General features: G+C 38.9%; 1 protein-coding gene across 2 annotated transcripts; it reads right to left on the bottom strand.

Annotated features, from left to right (window-relative positions):
- On the bottom strand, positions 1 to 22,578 carry ago2 (argonaute RISC catalytic component 2). Of its 2 annotated transcripts, none has more exons than XM_067611242.1 (20): positions 22,137 to 22,578; positions 20,930 to 20,977; positions 19,005 to 19,185; positions 18,750 to 18,870; positions 18,449 to 18,630; positions 17,348 to 17,484; positions 17,133 to 17,267; positions 16,664 to 16,751; positions 16,057 to 16,204; positions 15,840 to 15,959; positions 14,887 to 15,009; positions 14,601 to 14,734; positions 13,534 to 13,718; positions 12,469 to 12,628; positions 12,246 to 12,336; positions 10,940 to 11,134; positions 10,668 to 10,802; positions 10,240 to 10,341; positions 9,782 to 9,981; positions 1 to 9,651 (listed from the first exon to the last, which is right to left on the bottom strand). In XM_067611242.1, the coding sequence occupies exons 1-20, from the start codon at positions 22,153 to 22,155 to the stop codon at positions 9,543 to 9,545; spliced, it is 2,613 nt and encodes an 870-aa protein (XP_067467343.1). In that variant the 5' UTR covers positions 22,156 to 22,578; the 3' UTR covers positions 1 to 9,542. The 2 variants fall into 2 exon arrangements, with proteins under 2 accessions (XP_067467343.1, XP_067467342.1); XM_067611241.1 differs by having other exon boundaries at positions 19,005 to 19,202; positions 20,932 to 20,977.
- Between the last annotated feature and the right edge of the window lie 794 nt (positions 22,579 to 23,372).

Below are 23,372 nucleotides of genomic sequence, written 5' to 3'. Positions count from 1 at the left end.
AACTTTTTAAATATTTTTATTAATTAACGCAACTTACAGTCAAGCCAAAAGAGTGAACTATATTAAGTGATACGTATTCACATTATGTCCTAACAGGGTTTACAGCATATCTTGTGTTCTGTAAGCATAATTGTTAACAAAAAATAAGGAAATGTAAAATAGAAATCAAAGCTTACAACTTTACAACAACAAGAACAAGGAGCTTAGCAGTGGATGTGAACAAATTAAAATCAGCAACATAAAGACCCTCACCAGAACAGGAATGACAGCAAATTCAGTTTTGGCATGTCGTGGTTTAAATAAGGGAGAAGAGAAAAGAGAAAAAAAAAACAAAAAAAAAAAAAACAACAACTCAAAATTGAGCTCATCATGACACAAATGAAGGGAGGTTTGAATTCACGAGGCTGTGCAGCGCTGCCTTTGCCAAGAGACTTTGGTCACTTTGCTTCTCCATCATGGCTTACAACGAAGAAAAAAAAATATCACGAAGTATAAAATGAAAATGGCCAATGAGGGAAAAAACATCAAGAAAAATGGAGTGTCCTGGAATCAGCTCTATGACTGAATAGGGGAATATATTTTATATTTTTCAAGAATCTACAGATGATTGTCTGTTTTCCTTAAATGAGCATGAAAATCAAAAAGTTTTGCAGTCGACTACATCTCCAGGACAGCCCCTACATTCATAGGAGGTAGATAACATGGCAATGACACGACACAAACTCTTTAAAAGAAAAGAAAAGAAAAAAAAAAAGGGTCCGAACGGGAACTGAGCTCTGTCAAGTCTGTGAAATTGTAGTGCATAATTTGTTCAACTTTTAAGGCCAAATAGGAACCTCTCGTGTAGATCTAAGGCTATTTTAAGACAAAGGTGCAGGAGGAGTTGGAGCAGGGACACAGTAAGCAGATATAGCCCTTTCACGGCAATACCTGAGTCAACAGTCATATATATTATACCACAGAGCCTCGTAGGATGCTTGGTGCAACTCTTCGTCAACTAAACCCGATATTTTTTTTTTGGCTACACAGACACAGAGAATATGCGAAAACAAAAAGACAGAACACAGACAAATGATGTGGCCACAGCTGAGAAATATTCAGATGAGATTACGTATAAATTGCATAAATGACACATTATGATTTGGCCACAAGGTGCAACAGCTCCTTTGTTACAACAGAACTATCAGATTAACTGGTTGTGGCATTTGCACAGCCTGCAGTGACATTCAAACCTCCCAAAGGGGAAAATTAGATTTTTATTGGACAATATGAAGTACACTAAAGAAAAAACAAGTCAATGCAGCATATATCAGGCTTATGAGGTACTTCATGAATATATATATATATGTATATATATCTCAACCTTTTTAGAAAAGCTCTTCAAAGTCATATTATTCCTTATAATTCCTATTGATAGCATAAAATACCTCGTCAGTTATTTATTTTTTACTTTCTGCCCAACTTCAAGTGGGCGATTTTTTTTTGAGACTGCTTTGAAAGTGCAAAACACAAATACTGATCGTTCTATGCAGCATCTACACGCAAAGGTTGCATGATGATTAAAAATGGAAATTATGTTTATGTGGCGCGGCAAATTTTTGTCAAACCTTTATGTGGAAAAAAGGACTTACAAACCCAAAGTTGGGGCAGATGGAGAAGAGAAAGATCCGACAAAAAAGGCACACATAAAACGACTACAAACAACGCTGGATGTTTTCTGTTGAGACAAAATGACAACAATCTGAAGTTCATTGCCACACGACCTCATATGTACCTTTCGTTGAAGTTTACAATGATGTGAGACATCGTAAAGTATGTTCAAATGTGTATATTCCCTTTGTAAATTGTCACATGCAAAACTACTGCTTATACCCTCAACACAAATGACGTCCGGCTAATCGTAGGAAAGTGGAAATGAACAGAGTAAGAGACAGGGACATCCTCCCTGATTTTATTGCAGTACTGGGTTAACACGGCAGAGAAATGTAGGCATTTGATCACGTGGAGTGGCTCTATCCAGTATGAAACCTTGATATTTTAACATTCCGGTAAAACAGAAACAGAGAAAGCTGGTTACAGGAGTGGAGACAAAGATTATCCGTTGATCTACCCATTTGCAAAGTATCGTCCTGCTAACTAAAAGTCAGATGTTTACTGAGAGTTGCCTTGACCAGCGTAAAGACGAACAAATAATTACCAACGATTCACAGCCCACAGGCTGACATTATTGCTGTACATACATCTTTCCATGAAACCTTTTAACGCCACAACAGACATGACTCAATATCGCCAACATTTTGCTGGAATATTAACACACTGTCATACTGAATTAGCAATTATGATGGCACATATGTCAACATGTGATCCAGTCATGATTACAGTTTATTTCAAACGCTGGGTTGTTTTTGTCTGTCTTTTGAAAAATGAAGGACTTGCATGAAACAATGAGACTTGACCTCCCAATTACAAAAATTTGGTCCCTTAAAATGTAACCAACTAAAGCAACCAACCAGTCATACATGATACTTAGTTTTCCATTTATTAAGGTTCAAAAAAAGAACTGTGCTCTCACACGATATTGGCTTGTATTGGTTTGGTCACTACAATTTTTGATTTTGTTACCATTATTATAAATTAGGGCTAATATTAGCTAGCACCGGACACTGCTCTGAGGTAGTTCTTTTCCAAGTTGGTAAGTAAAAAGCCAAGTCATTCAGAAGACTAGAAATGCTTTGAAAAATACAAAAATACCCACACAAGTCTTGCATGATTGGGTTCATGTAGATCAGCTGGATGGCATTGGTTTGGTTTGGTGAAGCTCCGAAACAGTTCGGTCAGATTTACAACAGCCACAAGCCTAACCTTCAATGTCCACTGGATGCAGCCGAGTCGCGTTTTTGGCTCTCTCACAGCTGCCCAACAGAGTACTACCAGTTGCAACTACCAGTTGCAATTTTAGCCAGTGTATCAGGCTATGAGCTAAATGCTATCATCAGCATGCTAACAACAACAATGCTAACATGTTTACCAGTTATAATAATGTTTACCATCTAAGTTTATTGTGTTAGCATGCTAACATTTGCTAACAAGCACAAAAAACTAAATATAACTGAGGCTGATGGGAATGTCAGTTTTTTTTAGATATGTGGTCATAAATCCTGAGGGGGGCATGAATCCATCCAATAGTTGTGAGATATTTCACTCAAAGACAGAAAATGTTAACCTCATGGTAGCATTGGAGGAAAAGTCAAGACCCCCAAAGTCATTAGGATTCATCCTCTGGTGAACATGAATGTCTGTACAAAATGTCATGCCTGTCCATCCGATAGCTGTTTAGGTATTTCAGTCTGGACCAAATTGGTGGACTCATCAACCATCAGACTGACAGTACTATCACACTGCTAGCATGGCTTAACATGTTGGTGGAACAACTTCAATCAATATTGGAAATACGAATGTTGAAGAACCAAGTGCTTGAAGACTCTGCTTCCTGAAAATGCCTCCACAAGAAAAAAAAAAACACGGCGGAGATGGTACTGCAGCAAAACGCGATGTAGCGGCATCAAGTGGACATGAGAGGTTAATAGTTCTTCCCTCAGGTCTGCCAGTACCCCTTTTGAATTTGTACCCAATAATTCAGATTTGTAGCTGCAAACAACAATATAGGCAAGCTTAAATTGCAAAAAACCAAACCGGTATCACATGGCTTCAGGTAACTGGGTGGACATTGGCATGATAAAGACTGACTTTCAAGGACAAAGTTATGCTTCAGAAAAGGTTTATCTAGGAATAGGAACAGGAAAATGATGCCTGCTGAAGCCAACAGAGTGCCATGTAAATTGTAAAACAGATTTTTTTTAAATTTGGAGAAACAGCTGCGTAGTAATACTATCGCCAAACATAAGGAACATGAGCAACACTCAAAGAAAAACATAAGCTTCTTTGCTTTCAAGTGGCATGGCACAAATGAGTGAGTGAACTGAACTCAGGGAGGACTTTTTGGATTTATACAGGACAACTGTGCAAGGACTGGACAGGAATATCAGACTGAGGGCTTAAGCAGAAGCCAAAAAAAAAAAAAAAAAAAAATCTAACAGCAAACAAAGATCACACCAAAGCAACCATCATATATATACACACACAGCTCTTATGTTACAGCACCTCACACAAGCATGACGCCAGAACAGAAAAAATCATGACTACTTTTTGCACCAGTGTGAAACGTTTGTCTACTAAAACTACAGTCGCTAACATCCAAAGAAAGACATCTCAACTGTAGACTTGTATTTCATGTTAATCAGTGAAAAGATGAATGATATCAGCTGTGATGTGGGCGATATCTAATCAATGAGATTATTAATAGAAGAAAACATAATACTTTTTCTTTAATTAAGCCTATAAATAAGAGAAAAACACACAAAAATAAAAAAGAAAAGGCTGTACACAAGAAGCAAATATGAGTATAAATGTACTGGATGGATAGCCTATACACTATTACAAACCACGCAGGCTCTAAGTACATTCATTGTTATTTGGATCTAGGAAAATAGGTTCTACTCTACAAGAGGTTTCTTTATGTCAGAAATAGTTTCTCTACAAGAGACGGATGAGAGGCAGAGAGGAGAGACATTACTGTACAGAGGGTTTGGAATAAGTCGATGTATAGGTTTTTGCTTCATATGAAATCTGTTTTGTTTTTGTTTTTAAATCCCAAGAGCATTCAAAAGCCAGCAATCCTGCTGAAAATGTAAAAAACAGGCTGATCGTTACACTTGGAGCAATTTTATCTCAGCCTCTTTCAACCCTAAATTTAAAAAAAAAAAAAAAAAAACATATCTACAAAAAGAAGAAAACCTGGTATCATGAAAATAAAATAAACGGATCAATTAACTTAGCTTATGATATGCCATTTAGTTTACAAACCGGCCATTTCTAGAACTTGCTTCGTCCTAGTTTTGGCCACTCCAAAAGACACAGAAAAACAGCCAAACTGAGGTGAATGTGTGCATTTAATTTAAGAATCGGAGAAAAGTATCTTATTATTTCATGATGGTTCCTGCCACATGTGTTTTGAATGCCTAACTAAGCACCTCAGGCACCACTAAACTATTAAAGTAGTGCCACATTTATCCAGGCTGGTGTACTTATTTTCAGTATTGGTTTCATACACATTCTTGATTTAGCGCATTATTGTCAGGCAGATTTATGTAAAAAAAAAAAAAAAAAAAAAAAACGTCTCTTCTGTATATTGATATGTATAGTCTGTGGTTATTTTAGCATGATTTCTATGCACACTGCAGTCTCTAACAGGGACTGTGACCATGTAAAACCTTCCTACACACTTCGTCCTCACACAGCACTTTGGCATCACATCTCAAGCAACGCAATCACACAAACCTCATCATCCGCAGCCAATCAGTTCATTTTAACAGCTGTCAGTTTGTTTTGCATAAAAGCACCTTTCTCTCTCACCACTGAAACAAAGGCAACCCACCCGCGCAACTACAAGTTTCACTCGCTTTTTAACGTTTAAAAAAAAAAAAAAAAAAAAAAAAGGCATCGGGATATTTCTGAAAAATGTTGGATGTTGGTTGGCTTGGTGGAAAATCCCTCCTGATCAGCAGGCGTGGCTATACAGAGCACATAGAGGCTCTCAGACCTGTTGGCTGCACACGCAAGATTTATTTTTGACAAGCCACCGAAGCCAACTGCTCCTTTCTAAATAAAAACAAAAGAGGCTGCCTTGTCTGTCACCTGATAAATACTCTTAATGCTGCAACAGCTACAAAGTCCATTCTTGTTTAGTGCAAAAACAACATTGTAAAATGTTTTGAGTTTTGTTTCCAGGAAAAGCAATGCCATTCTGATCTGGTATTCTAAGGTGCTGGTATAGGTAACGTAAAACATAAAGAAGCAGTAACAAGAAGTACAAACCCATCTGCTAAAAGGAGACTTTGATGTTTTGAATTTTAGTAAGTTATTATTCAGGAGACTTACTACATCATGTGGAAACTGAGTGTCAAAAACAGAAACTTTTTGCCCACAAAAAGACCAGCCTCCCCCTAACCATCTCCAACTAAAATACCACATACCAAGGCATCCCTTTGAGAGACAATCCCAAGACTGAACATTCGATTAAATGACGAATACGGATCTTTGTGGCGTTACAAAAACGCCTGCAGTCACACAGACAGTCACGTTTCCGAGCACAGAACCAACGACGAGCCTCACCTTTCGGTCTACATCAACACATCCGACTCATTTGCTCCGATCCAGCCACACTTGAACTTGAATGAAAGACTTAAATGCACGATTACATACGGAAACAATAACTGATTAGAGGTCTTGCTGTATTACAAACATCTAGTCACATGAATTTCAATATCAGCTTGATATTTTTCCAGGCTGACGGGGTTGTTCTCTTTGTATCGTTTACGCTTGCGAGCAACTTTGATTAACATTCGACCTAACAGCACCGCTGGAGTACTTTTACAATTTATCCAAGCCAAGGATATGCAATAATCATACCTGATGTGGGCTTTTCATTTGTTGTTATACTTCTCAGGTGGAAAATCAAGGTGTCAAAAAAAAATAAAAGGTTGTTTCATTGGTGCATAGAATAAAAAGGAAAGAAAGAAGGGAAAGCTGTGTGTGAATAAAAACACACTTCAAGAATTTGGTCGTACAGCTCAACACTCAAAACCCCTAAGAGAAAAAAAAACAAAAAAAAAACACATTCACTCTTGACATCAGTTTGAGTAAAACTATGAAAAATCACACAACTATATATAAACTGAGAAAAGCGTGTTCACCATCATCATGCATACTAAGCGTTTAAAACCTCTGCCGTCAATGCAAGACTCCAAACAATGCCAATTAGACAGATAGCAGGGGTAATTATACAGAAATGGCCAGCAGTGTGATGTTACCATAACACTTAAACAGGTAACAAGAGGTAGAACACACGGCCATTTCCATACAATTACACCAGTGTCACACAATATGGCTGAGCCTCCCGTTTCGATCGAGGCACACACATCTATAGAAATCGTCGTTCTGCTATCAAAAGTGCATCCAAATTTACATGTTGTGAGACCAGCACCGATAAGAACAATATTGACATCATAACAGTAAATATCAAGTACGTGATTTTCAAAATGCCCCACAAACACAGTCAGTCGGATTTTATAGTTGCTTTACAGGTAATGAGTTAAAAAGGGTAACACAGACAGGTCGTCAGAGGGAGAGAAAGATCCTCAAAATGATGAAGCATCTTTTTTTTTTTTTGTTTTTTTTTTTTTTTTTTTGTTTAGCATACAAGTTAAAAAGCCTTGCGGACCAGTCCAGTGAGGATTTAAGGTGGTTTACAGTGAAAACTTCTAGCACCTAGAATCAAGATGTCCTTTTGTGCTTCCATGTCTTTTGAATATTAATCATGTAAAAGTTTGTAATCTTGTTTGGCTAAGAAAGATTTGTGTGTTACAAAGGATACGCCCGACTTTCGGGCTATAAAATCTACAATGTTACAAATGACCACGTATATACTTCATCCCTTAGAAAGGTATGAAGATGCTGAAAAGCACTAAGAAAACGCTATTAAATGCGACATGCTAAAAAACAACATTAACAAAAAAAAGAAAAAAAAAAAAAGCCCTGATTATCTACCTCTATAAATGACCCAAATTCATGTGAGACCCCCCCACTACTAAATCTCTTGGTTAAAAATGATGCATAGTTAGAAAATATAGACTACTCGCCTCCAAATCAAGACTAAGTGAACATTCGCCAGCTTAACTTAGTAGTAAAATTTAGGTGGGATGTTAGGAAATGTCTAGAATTATTAGTAAGACTTAAACAGTCTTAAAAGGCAAGAGAATAATTGCATTTAAAATATGTATACAAATAGACAGTGTTAATTTAGACTACATGTGGGCCAGTCATTTAAAAAACATCTCTATATTTTTCAGCAACCTCCGCTGAAAGCTTATTCAAAATATACCTTATTACCAACATTACTATATAGTATAAAGACTCACAAAAAGTCATTTGCATAAAACCCCAAGCTTTTGTGCGACAAATATTCTGGATTCCTGGAGCAAACACTATAATCAAAAAAGGTTTTTGTTTTTTGTTGGTTTTTGTTTTTTTAGGGAATTTCGATCAGTTTAACTCTAAAATGTTGCAGCTTTCACTCCACTGTACCGAATGCCTGGATATCGAAACGCCACACAAATATCCCGCTCTGACAAAGACACTGCAGAAACACTATTCTGCTGCTATATACATTAAAAATAGAAGTTGGGTTAATGCGTATAAAGGAAGAAAAACAATTGTCACAAATGCCTAAATGTCTAAAACATGAGTCAGCTACATGCATATTCATTACAAAAATGATTGAAATTAAAATAGACTATAAAAACAGAAGGGAACAAAAAAAAAATGTCATTGTGTTCCCCTGTGTTGATTTCTACATCATGTGTCTTATATCAACACGGCTCAGAGTACATTAGAAAGGTATCCTTGTTGGGAACCAGTCCCAATACACTATTTACCGGCACGGGAATTAGGTTACTGGTGCATCTTTATCAGTTCAGACTAATACGTGAAACAGGGAAGAAATAAATCGCTGTTCTTTCAGTCTCTAAAAGCCATCTAGAATAAACTAAGTGTTGGTTCAAGGGTTGATAACAAATCTGATGCAAAGAATTCTTTAGTAAGTTGTCCCAGATTTGGCATAAAATGGTCGTCAGTGTCAATCAAGGACAAATACTGAAAACCCAGCACATGTGGGTCAAATAATTCATAGTTTTACATAGAAATGACAACAGAAAGGTGGTCTCAAATGGCACTTTTTTTTTTTTTTTTTTAAATCACATAGTGCCCTATGTGAAAATCTCACACAACCCTAAATGTGTTAAGTACTTATGTCCTGATTGAAGTACCCATTCTGGTCAGTGCACTTTGCTTTGATTGGCTGATAAATAATGTTTGTCAGAGGAGCAAATTATTAGGCAAATGAACAGTGAACGTGCCCCCACCATCTTTTGATGCCGCCTTCGCCCTTAAAGCACCGAGACAGAATAAAAACAGGAGAAGGAGGGTGAACGGCTTCTTCTAAATTATAAAAATCACCCCGCTGTATAATGATACTGCCCACTAGTTTACAAATGCTAGATTTTGTGTATCGGTGTACACACGTTTCTGTTTCCTTTCATACTTTGCAACATGTTTCCCTACGACAAATACAAATACACACTAATGCACAACATGAAAATAAAACCTCTTCCAGCTCAAACCAATAGAAAGAGGAATTCTTTTTGCATCTTACAGTCTAATAGCTGGCTTGGTTTGGGTGGGTCAGGGGCTTTCACATGTGGGCTGAAGTACAATTGTAGACATACTTGGTAACTGACAGGTGTGTTAGGTAGGGAGATCACGATGTGAAACCACTGTGATGCTATCTACAGCTGACAGTAAGACAGCGAGGGGTAGTGTGTTCCATCAATGAGGTCTCACCCACGCCAACCTGGGGTTGTGTGCTCTCAGGCAAAGTACATGGTGCGCAGGGTGTCCTGGTGGATCTGAACGGCCTTAGCCAAGGCCTGGTGGTCGCGACCGTTGCTCTGGCCTGATGTATGACTGCCTTCAGCACTGAAACAGCATTTTTTTTAAGAATTACAATAGTGTAAACGCTGTCTTGATTCATTATAATATCTATAGAGAGAGCAATTCAAAAAGCTGGCAAATGTCTGTGACGTAGCAAATGGTTCTGAGTCCTTACCTGTCGTGCTCTTTGTCCACCAAGTGATAGCGAGCACGGAAAGCCACCAAATGCGCGTAGTAGGCTGGTGCTGGGATGGAAACTGACCGGGTGCAGCGCACATAGGTGTGGCAGAGCTGGTATGTGAGGACCTGCAGTTCATCTGAAGAGAAGTGGTTGTCGTCCCAGAGCACATGGTAGTGAGACGGCCTGCTGGTACCCTGCAAAGAATGAAAACTGGTGAAGGTGTTGCTTCTGTGATCACAGGGTGAAACATTAAAAATCTGATGGTTTTAATATAGATCACTTGCAATTAAGCTACTAGAACTAAAAAACTACAGATATAGCAGATAATGTACTGCCAAAATCTACTAAACTTGCAACTTAAATAACAAAATCTTTTTTTTAAAGAATCCACAGGCACATAGGTTGCTTTAGGTCATTACTTCAATTGAAGCTCATCCAAATTCAGTTCTTACCTGTATACCAGCGTGACTGCAAAGGTAGAAGTCAAATTCTGATGGGTGAGTGATTTTGGTGTCGACTGTGGTGCCTGCAGGAATGTTTCCACTCTTCCCCACCTGCAGAAATGCCAAAAAAAATGTTGTGGTGCAAACATTATTATACAATGTTTAAGCTTCAAGGTCTGGATTGCAAACTTGATTTTGTGGGAGGCAAAACAGCCACGAAGAAATTTGATCTTGGGACAACTTTCTCGACTGAGAAGGAATTTTTTCCAAGAATGGGAATTTCATTGGCAACTACAGGTTTAAATGGCAAAGTCATGACTAGTGTCAATAACCTTATATTTTTTACAATTAAATACCAAATCAAGTTACATCACTGTGGTCTCGCACTGTGGACTACTCTTATTTTGGCAAAATTACCAACCAGTGACAATACTGACCCTCTCGTTCCTGTCCATACAGAACAGTCTTGTGTGGTGTCTCTTCTGCACGACCACAAAGGTGATACCGGGCTGGTAGTCCTTTTCTAGTTTGATGCAGGCCTCGCGGATCGCCAGCAGCTCATGCTGAAGAACCTGCAAGTATAACAACACAGGAATTAACAAAAACCACTGGCAGATCGACAAGTTTTTCTTGTGGACCTGTCTAAATAAATGTGTCTACATATTTTTAATATTTAGTAGACTGTTCTTCATCATGCCTGATATATCACCTGGTTGAACTGGCCCTCAGAGATACCGTCACGGTAGTAGATGATTCGGGTGGGTTTGAAGCGGGTAGACTTGTAGAACTGGATGAGCAGCTCCCTCACCATGGTGGCCAGGTCCTGGATGATGTCCTGGCGATGCTGCTGTACCCGGACTGTGGCACAGTATCGGCTGGGATGGGCATCCATACTGCCAACGACCTGAAGACGAAAAGCAAATATCATTTAGTACCAACTAGAGGGAATGAATGAAATTTACATATAATACAATGTTATAAATTTAAGGGTAAACAAAACATAAAAGTAAATTGGTAGTGTAAAAGTGGTTTATTGGAGTGTTTTGTGCTGCTACAGGAGTTGATGATAGCAGCTCAGGCATGATCATACTTTTAGTGTGTGGGAAGTTAAACAAGACAAACAAGACCAGGTCAAAACCTAGTATACTCAAATCATACTATACTCATAGTCAGTGGTAGTGTCTATAATGTGATTTCCTGGGGGCTAATGTCAGTAAATTCGAGTAAAATACAATAAAATACGGAGCTCATCGGCTAGACGTTTCTCTGTTCCCTGTCAAACAGCGGCTGAGATTGACACTAAAATGAGAATTGCTGGTCCACCTTAACCCCCTTCGATAGGTGAGTATTTTCTTTGTCTTGAGGAGCTGCAGCATTTATTAACTGACAAACAGCCTGTACTGTACACTTACTGCCAGATTGACAACTTACTGCTAAATTTTTCTTCTGCTCCGCTCGCGTTCACGTCATGTTTCTGCCGCTCGCCCTCTGCACTCGCGCAACTACACACGCACATTTACACACACATACCCGCACACGCACTGCCTTATTCCCTAACGGAGCTACGCTACTCTTGTACCTTTCACGTAGATGTCCTTTGAAGAACGAAGAGAGGGAGGATGACTTAAGAAAATCCATAATAACGTAGGGTGTTATTGTGCTCACACAGTGTGTGAGTGAAAATCACTAGTAGCTCATCTATATTAATGAAGCGCTGTAAACACCCTCCGATGACTCCAATGATACTAGAAAACTGTTTGCACCGATTCATTTTGAAAGAGCAACAGCCAATGAGGAAACTCCAACACATGGCCAGCCAACCAATGGTAAACCTCATCCCTCACAGACAACCACATAGCCCCACTCTTGCAGTCCAGCCAAAAAGTTCTGTAGAGCTGAGTGATAATTTTCCATAATTTTGGCCCATTGAAAGATCCTTTTACATTACACATACTTATGTATGAAGGGAAGTGACTTATGCTGCATTGTACTGTGTTTTGTTTGATGTTTCTTACAGCAGCGATAGAAGGCTTCTTTCCATCTCCTGCAGGCGGATGAGTCACATCTGCACCGAGGAAGATCACAGGCTGCTGGAACACCAACGGCCTGGAACAAGAACACAGAGCACAGGTGAAATTTAACACAAAAACATTCTTACAAAACTTGAAAAGAGTTTACAAAATGTGATAAGGGTTACTTCAGATTTCAGTAAGGGGTGTAAGTGATATCTCCACTGACCTGCCCTGCGGGAGTAAGATATTGTTGACGCCGCCCAGCTTGACGTTAATCTTCAGACAGAGGTTGGAGAGGGTCTGAGGTGTCGTCTTTTGAACATTCTTCACCTGCACACACTGTGTGGCCATGCCAAGGACCGTGTCTCCAACACGTTTCACCTCAGCTACAACACACATAGACGGATACATCAATAAATTAAACATGATCACGCAATACTAATGTTTTGTATTTAGAGTTCTTGGAGGCGTCCACCTCACTGGCAACCTGAAAGTATAATACAAATGTTCTCTATTGGGGTAAATCCTTTAATTTTGTTGTTACGTGCGGAATGTTTTAAGTGAGTTGGGAAGTACATGGGAAGAATCATAGAGAGAATGTAGCTTTATTTACTCCTTATGTCCTTGTAGCTCATTCCTAAAGCAGAAATAGAAGCAGTAAAACTTGCTCAGCAGGCACTGAAGCAGCAGGCATGTTCAGATACACCAGACCAACTGCCAGAGCTTGAAGTAGGAGTGAACACTCTGTAATCACACAAATCTTCACTGATTTAGAGACAAGATTCATTTATGAAGTGTTTGTTTTAAGCAAAGCTTTGCCACAGCAAGTTTAAGTAAGGAGAGTTTAAAGTAGAGTTGCTGATGTCATTTAGCTTGACACTTCTGTTTTAAACAACTCATAGTCCAACCCTAATTACATGCTGTCATGACATTATTATTTGGTCAAATGTTATTTATATTTGGCTTTAAGAAGCAAAGCTGCTTTCAGGGGGGAGAAAGTTTATCTTATCTCCAGAAATAAATGAATACATGTGATAAATTGTGATTTCACACTAAAACAAAATGATCATTATTAGCAGCCCTGAGTGATGGAAAACTTTAACTTGTGGAAAAAGCTCTGTTCAGAGTTTGACAGTTGTTGGGTATGAGCTAATATTTAGAGTATGAGTAATCCTAGAGTATGATTTCACTTAACTTTAAAATATAAATGTCCAGGAAGATCTCTCAAATCTCTGCTGCGAGAAAATACATGTATAATGACACAAACAGAATGTATGAGTGCATCGCTCACCGTAAACAGGCGTCTTCCCCGGTAGGATGACTACGACCAGCTGGAGGCCCTGGTATGTGTACTTGAGGTGCCTAAACATGGGCTCCACGCTGTCCGCACCCTGGGCGTACTTACAGAAGCAAGGCTGACCCTGGATGGGCATCCCTGCGTCCCTGGAGATCTTCCTAAGCTGATCTGTGAATGCTCTGAGACAGACGAGGAACTTTTTTTTAAATTTACAGTTTAGTGTGCATCACTTCAGATTACTTGAGATTATTTGAGCTCTGGATAAAAAGTGAGGAATGATAGGTTAACAGCCAACCATAAAAGCAAAATCAAGAACATGTCAAGTAGAGAAATGCTTCAAATATGCACTTGGTAGATACTTAACTGTCCAATATTGTTGCCAAGTTACCTTGTGTCCCTTAATTAAATTAAATGGCATTAATCATTTTTTTTAACTGAAGAATGTGCAGAAAATATTAATATTAATTATGTTTATTCTGAGCCACAATTATATCTGAAAAGAAAACCATGACACTCAGATAAAATGGGACCTTTAAGTCTTGATATGGATATAACGCTTGAAACATACCGTATAAGTACACAAATGCAAATGGAAAAAACCTTGCTAAGGCATCGCAAATGCATGGCACAGCTGTACATTCTCAACATGTGCTCATAGAGCTAAAATACTTCAGTCCTCAGGGGGGCAATACCACAAGAGACTCGATAAACTGGGCCGACATGACAGTCATGACAGAATGAAAGAAGCACAAATCAAATAAGACAGCATCTGCTGTTGTTGCAACATTTGAAACTTTGGCTCACACTTGCATGAAGTTGGGAATTACTGGTGACACATTTTCAAATTTAACTATGCACAAAATAGCTCAATGTGTCATTCTGTGTGGTATGTTTCAGGGCCCGCGCTACACTCACAAATTTTCACTCCCAGCCATTCAATTATGGTTCTGACTGCTGTCAAACCCGACAAGTTTCAAGTTTCAACAATGGCACACATTCATATTAGCATGAAACACATATGCAATACGCTTGAGCACATGCTCTCTATGTATCTCACTTACTTGAGCAGGAGTTCAGTGCACTGTCTCTGTGGTGCAAAGCATGCAATGGCCCACACTTTGATCTCAATGCCAGTGTGGAACTGCTTGTTCCTCATGTCCCATACCCCCTGGATGGGTGTAGCTATTGCTTTGTTCTGCAAATTATAATGAAAGCAGCCTTATTAGCACTAACAACGTTATACCAATAATTCTTTAAAAGCAATGGCTCTAAAAAAAAAAGTTTGTGCTGCAGCAACATGCGGGTACATTAATTCCACTTCGCCAAACAAACTGGCGATCAACATACCCTGCCCCCATACAGGATGGAAGGTGCTTGTAGGACGCGGCCATTCACTTCTGTCATCTCGTCCCTCACCATCACTCCGAATTCACGAACGTAAGGGTCAGTGTTGAAGTTGGCACTTCTCATCTGAAATGATGTTATAGTTATGTATTTGTGAATATCTATGATACGACTGAGTTAAGATTTTTTTAAAGGGCTGTTAGAAAGATACACAAGGCAAATATAGCAGTTGTACACATTTCTGCATTGCATATTTATGAAACCTACTAAAGCCAATTATTAAAAAAAACATCAGTAAATATGATCTTTATTCACAACAATCCTTTACTTCTGAGAGAAGTAGGTGTTGATGTCTAGATACTGTCTGTATTAATTATTAATGACTGAACACTGTAACTGGCTGAAAGTACTGATACACTTCCCGAACCCCTCCCCGGCAGCCAATCAACAAACACAACTGGGCCTGTCCTCGGTTGTCAAGCTGAAAAACTTGGTCACAACCTTTGTCTTATCTCATCCAAACAGTCCACTGAAACCTGCTCCTGAAAATATGGCAAGAAACAGGCCATGCGGTCACTAAAGATTACTTGTTCCTTAAACCATAACAACTATCATTAAAGTTTCTTTTACAGCTATGACTGATAATGATATTATTACATTGGACCATTGTGCTTGTGACAGTGACACGGCTGGCAACAAGTAAGAATAGTAATGAATGGTAAGAATATTTGTTGGCAGGAGTGGCTGGCATGTGTGCATGTTCTGTTCTGTTGTGCGGAGTTATGTGTCACAAACAGGCTACAACCATTTTTTTTTGGTTTGACCTGACAATGAATTTTACTTTTACTGTGTTGGTTTGCTACTGGCCATGGACCAACGGGCAAACGCCATATCTTGTTCAAAAAGTGGCAGAAATATAGTGTTATATTCAGTAAATATGTTTTTCATAGGCTCACCAGTTTACTGATCTCATCCTGACGGTCTGGTGCTGATCGGGCTGTGGCACGAATCATAGTGGAGGTCTGATTGTCTGTCAGCTTTTTGATGCAGCGCTGTCCTGCCACTATGTTACACACCTGGACAAAGAAAAGAACAGGTTTTAGTGAATCAGCTCTTTTTTTTTTCCCTAAAAGCAAAAACACAAGTAAGCACAAGAGGTTGGTGACAGCTTACCTCTAGAGGTAGGTAGGTGTGCTTCTGCTCCTGTCCCACCTGTAGACACGGGAGGTGCGGGTATCGCAGGATGAGCTTGTACTTGTCTTTGAAGTACTGTGCTACTGTGCATTCGATAGTTTGGCCGTTCTCCTGCTGCAGGGGGAACCTGAAGGAAGCACGTACCAGAAAAATAAAAAAGGGGGGAAAAATACAGCAGCTCCTTTTATACAATCTGATAAGATACACAAAGACCTGACAAGAATCATCTTTTTTTTTTCTTTGCCAGTCAATGAGTCACATTTCTGAATCCACATAAGCAAAAACACGTTTCAACAGTAAATTAAACACTCAGTATGCCTGTTAAATATCTTGACTCCACACGCTTGTCAAAGTAGTGGAATTATCACACCGGTTTGTCACAATTTTTAGTATCACTAAGCATCATCGACACAAGTCATGCTTTTTAAATAATAAGTAGTCTGTGGAGTAACATGCCTTCATCTCCCAGTACAAATCAAGTTAGCTGCATTTTATATTTTAGTTTATTTTATTTAACAGTTTTCCTGTTGCTGCTGTGCATGTTTTATTCAAACAGTGCACCCGAGAGACAGAAGAGCATTCTTACGTTTGGTGGCTGGCTGGTCTTCTGGTCACGTTGCACACTCTGTACTTCCTCTTCATCTGCCCACAATGAGTGATCTCCACCTTCAGGCCTGGTGGAAGGAATCACAACACAGTGTAACAGTTAACAGAGTTTTTCCAAACCACTTTAAAAAAAAAACCCCAAAAAAGCTAAATTAAAAAGGCCAGTATTGAATGACCACTGGACAAAAGACTTTCAACTCTTCACATGATGAGAAAAAACTAAAATATTTAAACTAATCAGGCATAAAAATCAAGATTTAGAGGAGACTTTAGAAGCAAATTTATCTTTGACAACATTAAACAGACTGATCAGATTGAATCAAATTCTAACCCCCAGTTGAGAATGAACTGTATCTTAAGACTCACACACTTATTCTTAATATATTTCACCCATAAAGTAAAACAAATCTGACAAGCAAAGAGCAGGTGAGCTCCTGCACTTTAATTACCTTTGATTTCCTTAGTAAACTTCACTCTTTGAGAGTCTGTTAAGGCCTTCTGTTGTTCTTCAATGCTTTTGAAATCCAAGACCTCACACATGAACTCAATTACAGGCTGGGCTTTGTAGAATGCGGTGGCCGAAACTGCAAAACAAGCAGGTTGAAATTAAATACACAGGAAACAACTTTACTTCCAACTTGCGCACAAACAATATGAAAATTACCGTCAATATTGAGCATCATTTTCCAAAGGGAGGGCCTGACAGACTGGTGGAAGCCAAACCAAACCTCTCTGCCTCCACCGAGGGGGTTCGAACACCCTTCTGAGGGAGTGAAGAAAGAGCGGCCCACTGGGGTATACCTGTAACAACCAATCACACGGTCTCAGTAATAAATTCTGAGTAGGGCTGCAACTTAACAATTATTTACATTAGCAATTAATCTGCAGATTATTTTCTTGTTTAATTGTTTGTCTATTAAATGTCATATGTCAAAATAAACATCACAGGCAATGTCTTCAAATGTCTTATTTTACTAGAATGTACGACAAAGAAAAGCATTTAATCATCGAGCTGAAAACAGCTAACTTTTGCTTTAAAGAATGACTAAAACAATTAATCCATTACCAAAATAGTTACCGATTAACTAATTGATTAATTGACTAATCGTTGCAGCTTTAGTTCTGAGCGACAGAAGCCATTCACCAAACTGGTTGAAAGAAAGGCAGTTATTAAAGAAACAGGAGGAAGATCTGTAACAGAGGATATATGAAGATGCTACAGATGATAATGTGACCATTGGGTCAGTTTTGCATGTTTCCCCCATAAACTATAATTTGTATAGTCTCCATCACTAAGTATACATTCATTTTAGCATTAATATGCAATAAGAATGTTATTGTGGACAAAATATACTTGTTTACCACAACAAATCATCTATTATATGCAGATTTCAAGTCTCTAAATGCTGATAGTTCAACCATACTAAAACAAACAGAAACTAATCTCTGCCTGGTATGTAGTGATTGAACGCCCAGAATATTAAATTAATGAAATATGTATGTGTTTCCTTGAAGGTTGTTAACTTTATTAGGGTGATCCTTGAAACTGAATCATGTTTATTTGTATTCAACTGGATAATTAGTCATATTATATCCCATTGTATAAATGAACTTGCATTGTTTATGCTTCAAATTATTTTAAACATCTGCCTCGGCCGTGTATTCATGATAAGATTATCCTCAAGACAAATATGCCAAGAATGATAATCTATAAAGACAATCCATCATCCATTAATAGATCAATGTTCAACAATGAAATTCCTACCTCATAGAGGGCAAATGTCTCATGACCACATCCAAGGCTTGGATGGTCTCAAAGGGGACGCTGGGTAGCCGTCCTGAGAGTGCCTCATGCAGAGCTTGCAGGCTGACGCAGGAAACCCACTTGATGGAAACTTTGAAGCTGCGGTCTTTGCCTTCACCGGGAATGGTCACCTCAAGCTCCACCTGTGTGGTTGATGGGCAAGAAAAGAGTACGAAAGGGGAAATGTTGTGATGTTTTTCTGCAGCTTTAGCTCATGTTAATGTGATTTCATTGTTGCAGGTTGTCCTGGAAAAATACGTACTTTGTCTCTGCCGATGGGCAGGGGCATGGCAGTGTACAGATTCTTCCTCCCGTCATACACTGGTTTTCGATCGCCAAAGATCTGCGTTTTAAAGTGCTGGACCATGTGCTCCACAATTTCTCTGAGAGGCAAAATGAAACCGAGAAATTACCACTTTGTAATTTGTCTATAATGACATCATTACAGAAAATGAGCCACTAATCTATCTACCAAAAGTCAGACAGAGGCTGCCGATGAGGTAGCGCTCGTACATACCGATTGACCCTCCTGGGACATTTTTCAGGCTTGATGTCGATGTCATAGTGGTAGACCTCCAGTTTGGGGATTTCCATCTCGAAGAAGTTGGCCTGGAGCTTGATTGTCCTGCCCATGGTGCCAAAGTCTGGCCGTGATGGTGGCTTGAACACATATTCTGGCACTGGGGAAGATGGGGGTTCTGAATCGGATGGGTCAAATGGGTGAAAGTGACAAAGCGCGTGGTTAGGATCGCATTGTACAGGTACCAGACATTTACCCAAGATTGTGAAACCCCAAACTGTATTTTTGATTACATAAATAACATGTATGTTCACTCAATACTTTCACTTACAGATTAAACATAAGCATTGTGTGTTTCTCAGCTGGTCGTGGTGGAAAACAAAAGTTTGTTTTACTACTTAGTTAACAAACATGATTGACAAGTTTCACTGCATCAGGATACAACATTAAATCTGAGAGTGACAGCAGGTTATAATCCTGTGTTTGTGAGGCTATCCATTTGTTCAAATTTGGATCATGAATTTTGTCTTCAAAGCAATCCCAAAACAAAACCTTTAACAAAACGGGAGTGAAAAATTTCCAGATTTATATATTCAATGACAGATTAAAGATGCAAAACTTCTATTTTTTTCAGTCTACGTCTTCTTTTTAATGGTTTAAATAATGACTTAAAACTTGTCTTGTGCGACATGTCACAACCTGTTTAACCATGTCAATTAGTAGGCTTTCTTTCAAGTGATGCCGCCGTCTGAGGAAAACCACAACCTCCAAAGTCTTCTGTTTATTTAAGGCCAATGTATCTGAAATTTCATTGGAAGACTCAACGGGCACGATCCAAATGATACTGCGAGCAACTGGGTCAACATTTGACCAGCTCTAACAGGCATCATTTCAAGCCAGCTGTACAAGTTCTCTTGTTTACTGATGTTGATATGAACCCTTCCTGCGCGGTTGGACAAATATGTCACTTGCAGGGCACTTCTTTTCTTTTTGTCCAATCTCTAAAAGGAAAAAGGCTGTTGAAACAATAATATATCTGCTGAAATATGTTTCTGAATGAATCTGAGGAGAGACATGAGCCACACAGTTGCAGGATCAAGTCTTGTTTTACATCTACAACACAGCAGTTTTATGTGTTCACGAGATGTTTGAATATTAAGAGATAGCGAGTCAAGTCATCATCTAAACAACACTGTGTAGTTCACAAATTGTTTTGGCTTTCAGCTGACAGACTCACTCCATTTATTGCATATATATTCCAAGTTAATATCTCACAGCAAGTACCAAACTTAAGATTTATTGCTAGAACCAACAAGCTCAGTAAAATTAAAACTGTTGTTCTAATTATCAGCTATAAAAACACTAATCAAGTATTCTGACCCTTGCAGGCTCTAAATCAGCACCATCCTGCTGTTTTACACCTGTAGAGATTTTTTGTGATACTTTTCCTTCTTTGTATTCTCCTGAATAAGATGACAAAAGCTGTTGAACCAAGAAGCTCCCCATCTGCAACTGGAGATATTGCAGTGAGACTGTCAGAGCACACGCTCCATTCCCTTCAGCGCCTTATCTTTGTGCTCCAGCTCTGTTCATTTAAGCAGAATAACACCCATAAAACCTAGTTGTGTATGGTAGGGATTACTGAATGCCTTTTAGTGTGTAAATGTGCACTGCCATTCAGAGCTCAAAATGAGATGCGCTTTGAGGAAATTGACTATCTAGAACAACATTGACTTCTTTGTAGATTTTCACCTGTAGTGCCAAATTACTTGTGTTCTATTTCCTGGACAATTCATTGTTCAGTCAGAAGGTCAAATTGTACTTAAAATGAGTACATATTGTGATGTTTGAAGGATGGAAAAAGCATAATGTTGCTGCTTACAGTGAACGAGGCTTTAAAGCGGTATAAGGGAAAAACTTACCAGAGCTTACTGACCCAGAGGGACGGGGTCCCTCAAGCATCTCGGTGGCTACAGAGGACAAAAATTACATGTTATAAATGCTCTTTGTCTCATGCACATTGTAATCAGATATACAGTGCTGAAAACCTGTATTTTTGTCCTTCACACAGGACATAAATCTAGTTAGAAAAGTTCACATATTTCCTTTATGTTGCAAGTTGCAAAGAAGGCAAAGTATAGGGTGGTTATCATTAATTGTACATTTGTAATGCATACCCTTTATTGCCTCATTTCAAACATATCGCCTCCACAATCAAGGGTGCCTTACAAAACTCTTATCAATGTGCACACAGTAGGGATCGGGCAAGCTGGCAATCTTAACTCTGAAGACACCCAGCCTCACGCTACATGTCAATTCTTATTTTAGTGCCACATAGAGAAAATGGATGATCCTACATTTAAAAAAAACCCAAACATAACAAGTAACTGGATTTTAGTGAAATACGCTAGTGTTGCTATTTTTTTTAATGGTTTGTTACTCAAACCGAAAAAAGCCAATAATAGAGAAAAATACAGCAAATTTCTACATGAGAGCAAACTGTACCTAACCTCAAACTTCTCCTGCATACTTGCTGTTTATTCCGTGTATGTTCACTGTCATAAATTCGATGTTACATTCATAGAGAGAGTTGATGGCGTCAGGACATTTACATATCATAGGAAAAATCGATGTTACATGACTAAATTGTAAGTTGGGTACTGCCAGCTAACCACAGCTAAGATTGGTGATGAGATTAGATAGCATGGTCGGCCGCTAAATATTGCTATAACCCCCGTGCTTAGTGTTAAACATTTTAAACTGAAATCATAACCATTCAAGATTGTAATGGTTGCTTATTTAAAAATTCTTAAGCCAATCGACTCCACTACACATAAATTAGCTTGAGAAGCTCCCTAACAACAAGTTCGAGGAACGAGGTAGCGTTGAAGCTAACTTGGCTAACAGCAGTTTGTTGTTGTTGAACGCTAGCTAAAGCTTGCCTCCACTATTGATGTTTCCAACTTAAAACTGGGACGACGTGTTCTGCAATAACTAGCTCGATTAAACAAGCAATCGAGTATTTGATCTATCAATGTTTTTATATAACGAAGCACCAAAACGCTGCAACTACTGTTTGAATTTGTGTTAGCTACATCACTTAGCCGATGCTAATGCTTAGCCACTTACCTCCAGCAGAGGAATACATTTTGTCGACTTTTTAGCGTGTACAGATACTCCACTTTACGGTCGCCAAATTCCACCCAAACTCATGCGTGGTCGAAAAGTATTTATATGTACAAGAGCGAGGGAAGCCCAGTTCGGAAATAAAGATATTTAGTTTTGCCAAGGTGGTAAATATTTGGAGTCTCTCATCCTCGACACGACCCCATCCCCCCAACACACAAAACAGGAGCCGCGACAGAAAAATCGCAGGAAGACCCGTGCAGAGCGAGAGAGTTCCCTCCCACGTACTTCCGTCTTCGGCCACAGATTTGGCAGCAGCAATATTTTCAGCTTCCGGAAATTGAATCTGAAGTTTGTCCTGATTTATTAGGCTATTATTGCTCTTAAAATATTGTTGTTGTTTTTAGCGTAACACCGCATTGTTTAAAATGTTGGAAATTTATTTTGAAACGAAATGGTCTGTAGAAAAATGAAAAAAAAAATAAAAATGCATGAATTATTTTTTATTCAGTGTTCAAATTTTAGACTGTTGTACACGTACCAATCCTACGACGGAGTATTAGGTAGTATTTTTATTTTTGTATTTTTTATTTTATTTTATATATTATATTATTTATTTATTCATTTAGAGATTATGATAATAAAGTCGTAATTCTACGGGAAAAAGGTGGTGATATCAGATGTAACAACTCGTATCCTTGCAGTCGACGACTTCCAGCCATTTCCTCTTCCACAAAAAGAGGCAATTTCCTCCTCCTTCGTGTAGTTCTTTCTTCGGAATAGACACAATCGTTTCAAAATCCTGAAACTTAAAGAATCCGGTTGCTGGTGTGCCAAAAGATTAAGTACTGCGTTATTTGTGAAATCATGCTACACGGTCCTACTTTTAACACGGGCGGCAGAATGCTTCTTTGATATCCCCCCCCCCCCCCCCCCCCCCCCCTAAATAGGCCATTACGTTTTTCTCGTAATAACTGTTCATTCTTGAGACTTATCTTGGTGCTTAAACTCTTCAGTGACGTCAGAAGCACGCTGCGCGCTCACCGCCGTTGAAATGAAAAACTGCAGCAAAGGTCGTTTTTTTGATAGGAAACAATGCTGCTATCATGTGGGTGACAATATCGGCCTGCTTTAAGAAACCATGAACCATAAACTGAATTAATTTGAACTTGTCAACAAGCAAGACACCACAGGAAGAAATTCCTGGCCTCGGTGGGGGGAGTATTTCCGGGGTAAACT

This window comes from Thunnus thynnus, chromosome 15, assembly GCF_963924715.1.
Source record: "Thunnus thynnus chromosome 15, fThuThy2.1, whole genome shotgun sequence".
Classification (NCBI taxonomy): domain Eukaryota; kingdom Metazoa; phylum Chordata; class Actinopteri; order Scombriformes; family Scombridae; genus Thunnus; species Thunnus thynnus.
Note: the sequence above shows the minus strand (reverse complement) of the source record. Positions and strands in the feature narration are given on the sequence as shown.

Coding starts and splice junctions, on each gene's coding strand:
- ago2 (XM_067611241.1), bottom strand. Junction 14,735..14,886: donor CCATCCTGTATGGGGGCAGG/GTATGTTGATCG, acceptor TATAATTTGCAG/AACAAAGCAATAGCTACACC. Junction 10,803..10,939: donor CTGAGGGCCAGTTCAACCAG/GTGATATATCAG, acceptor TTATACTTGCAG/GTTCTTCAGCATGAGCTGCT.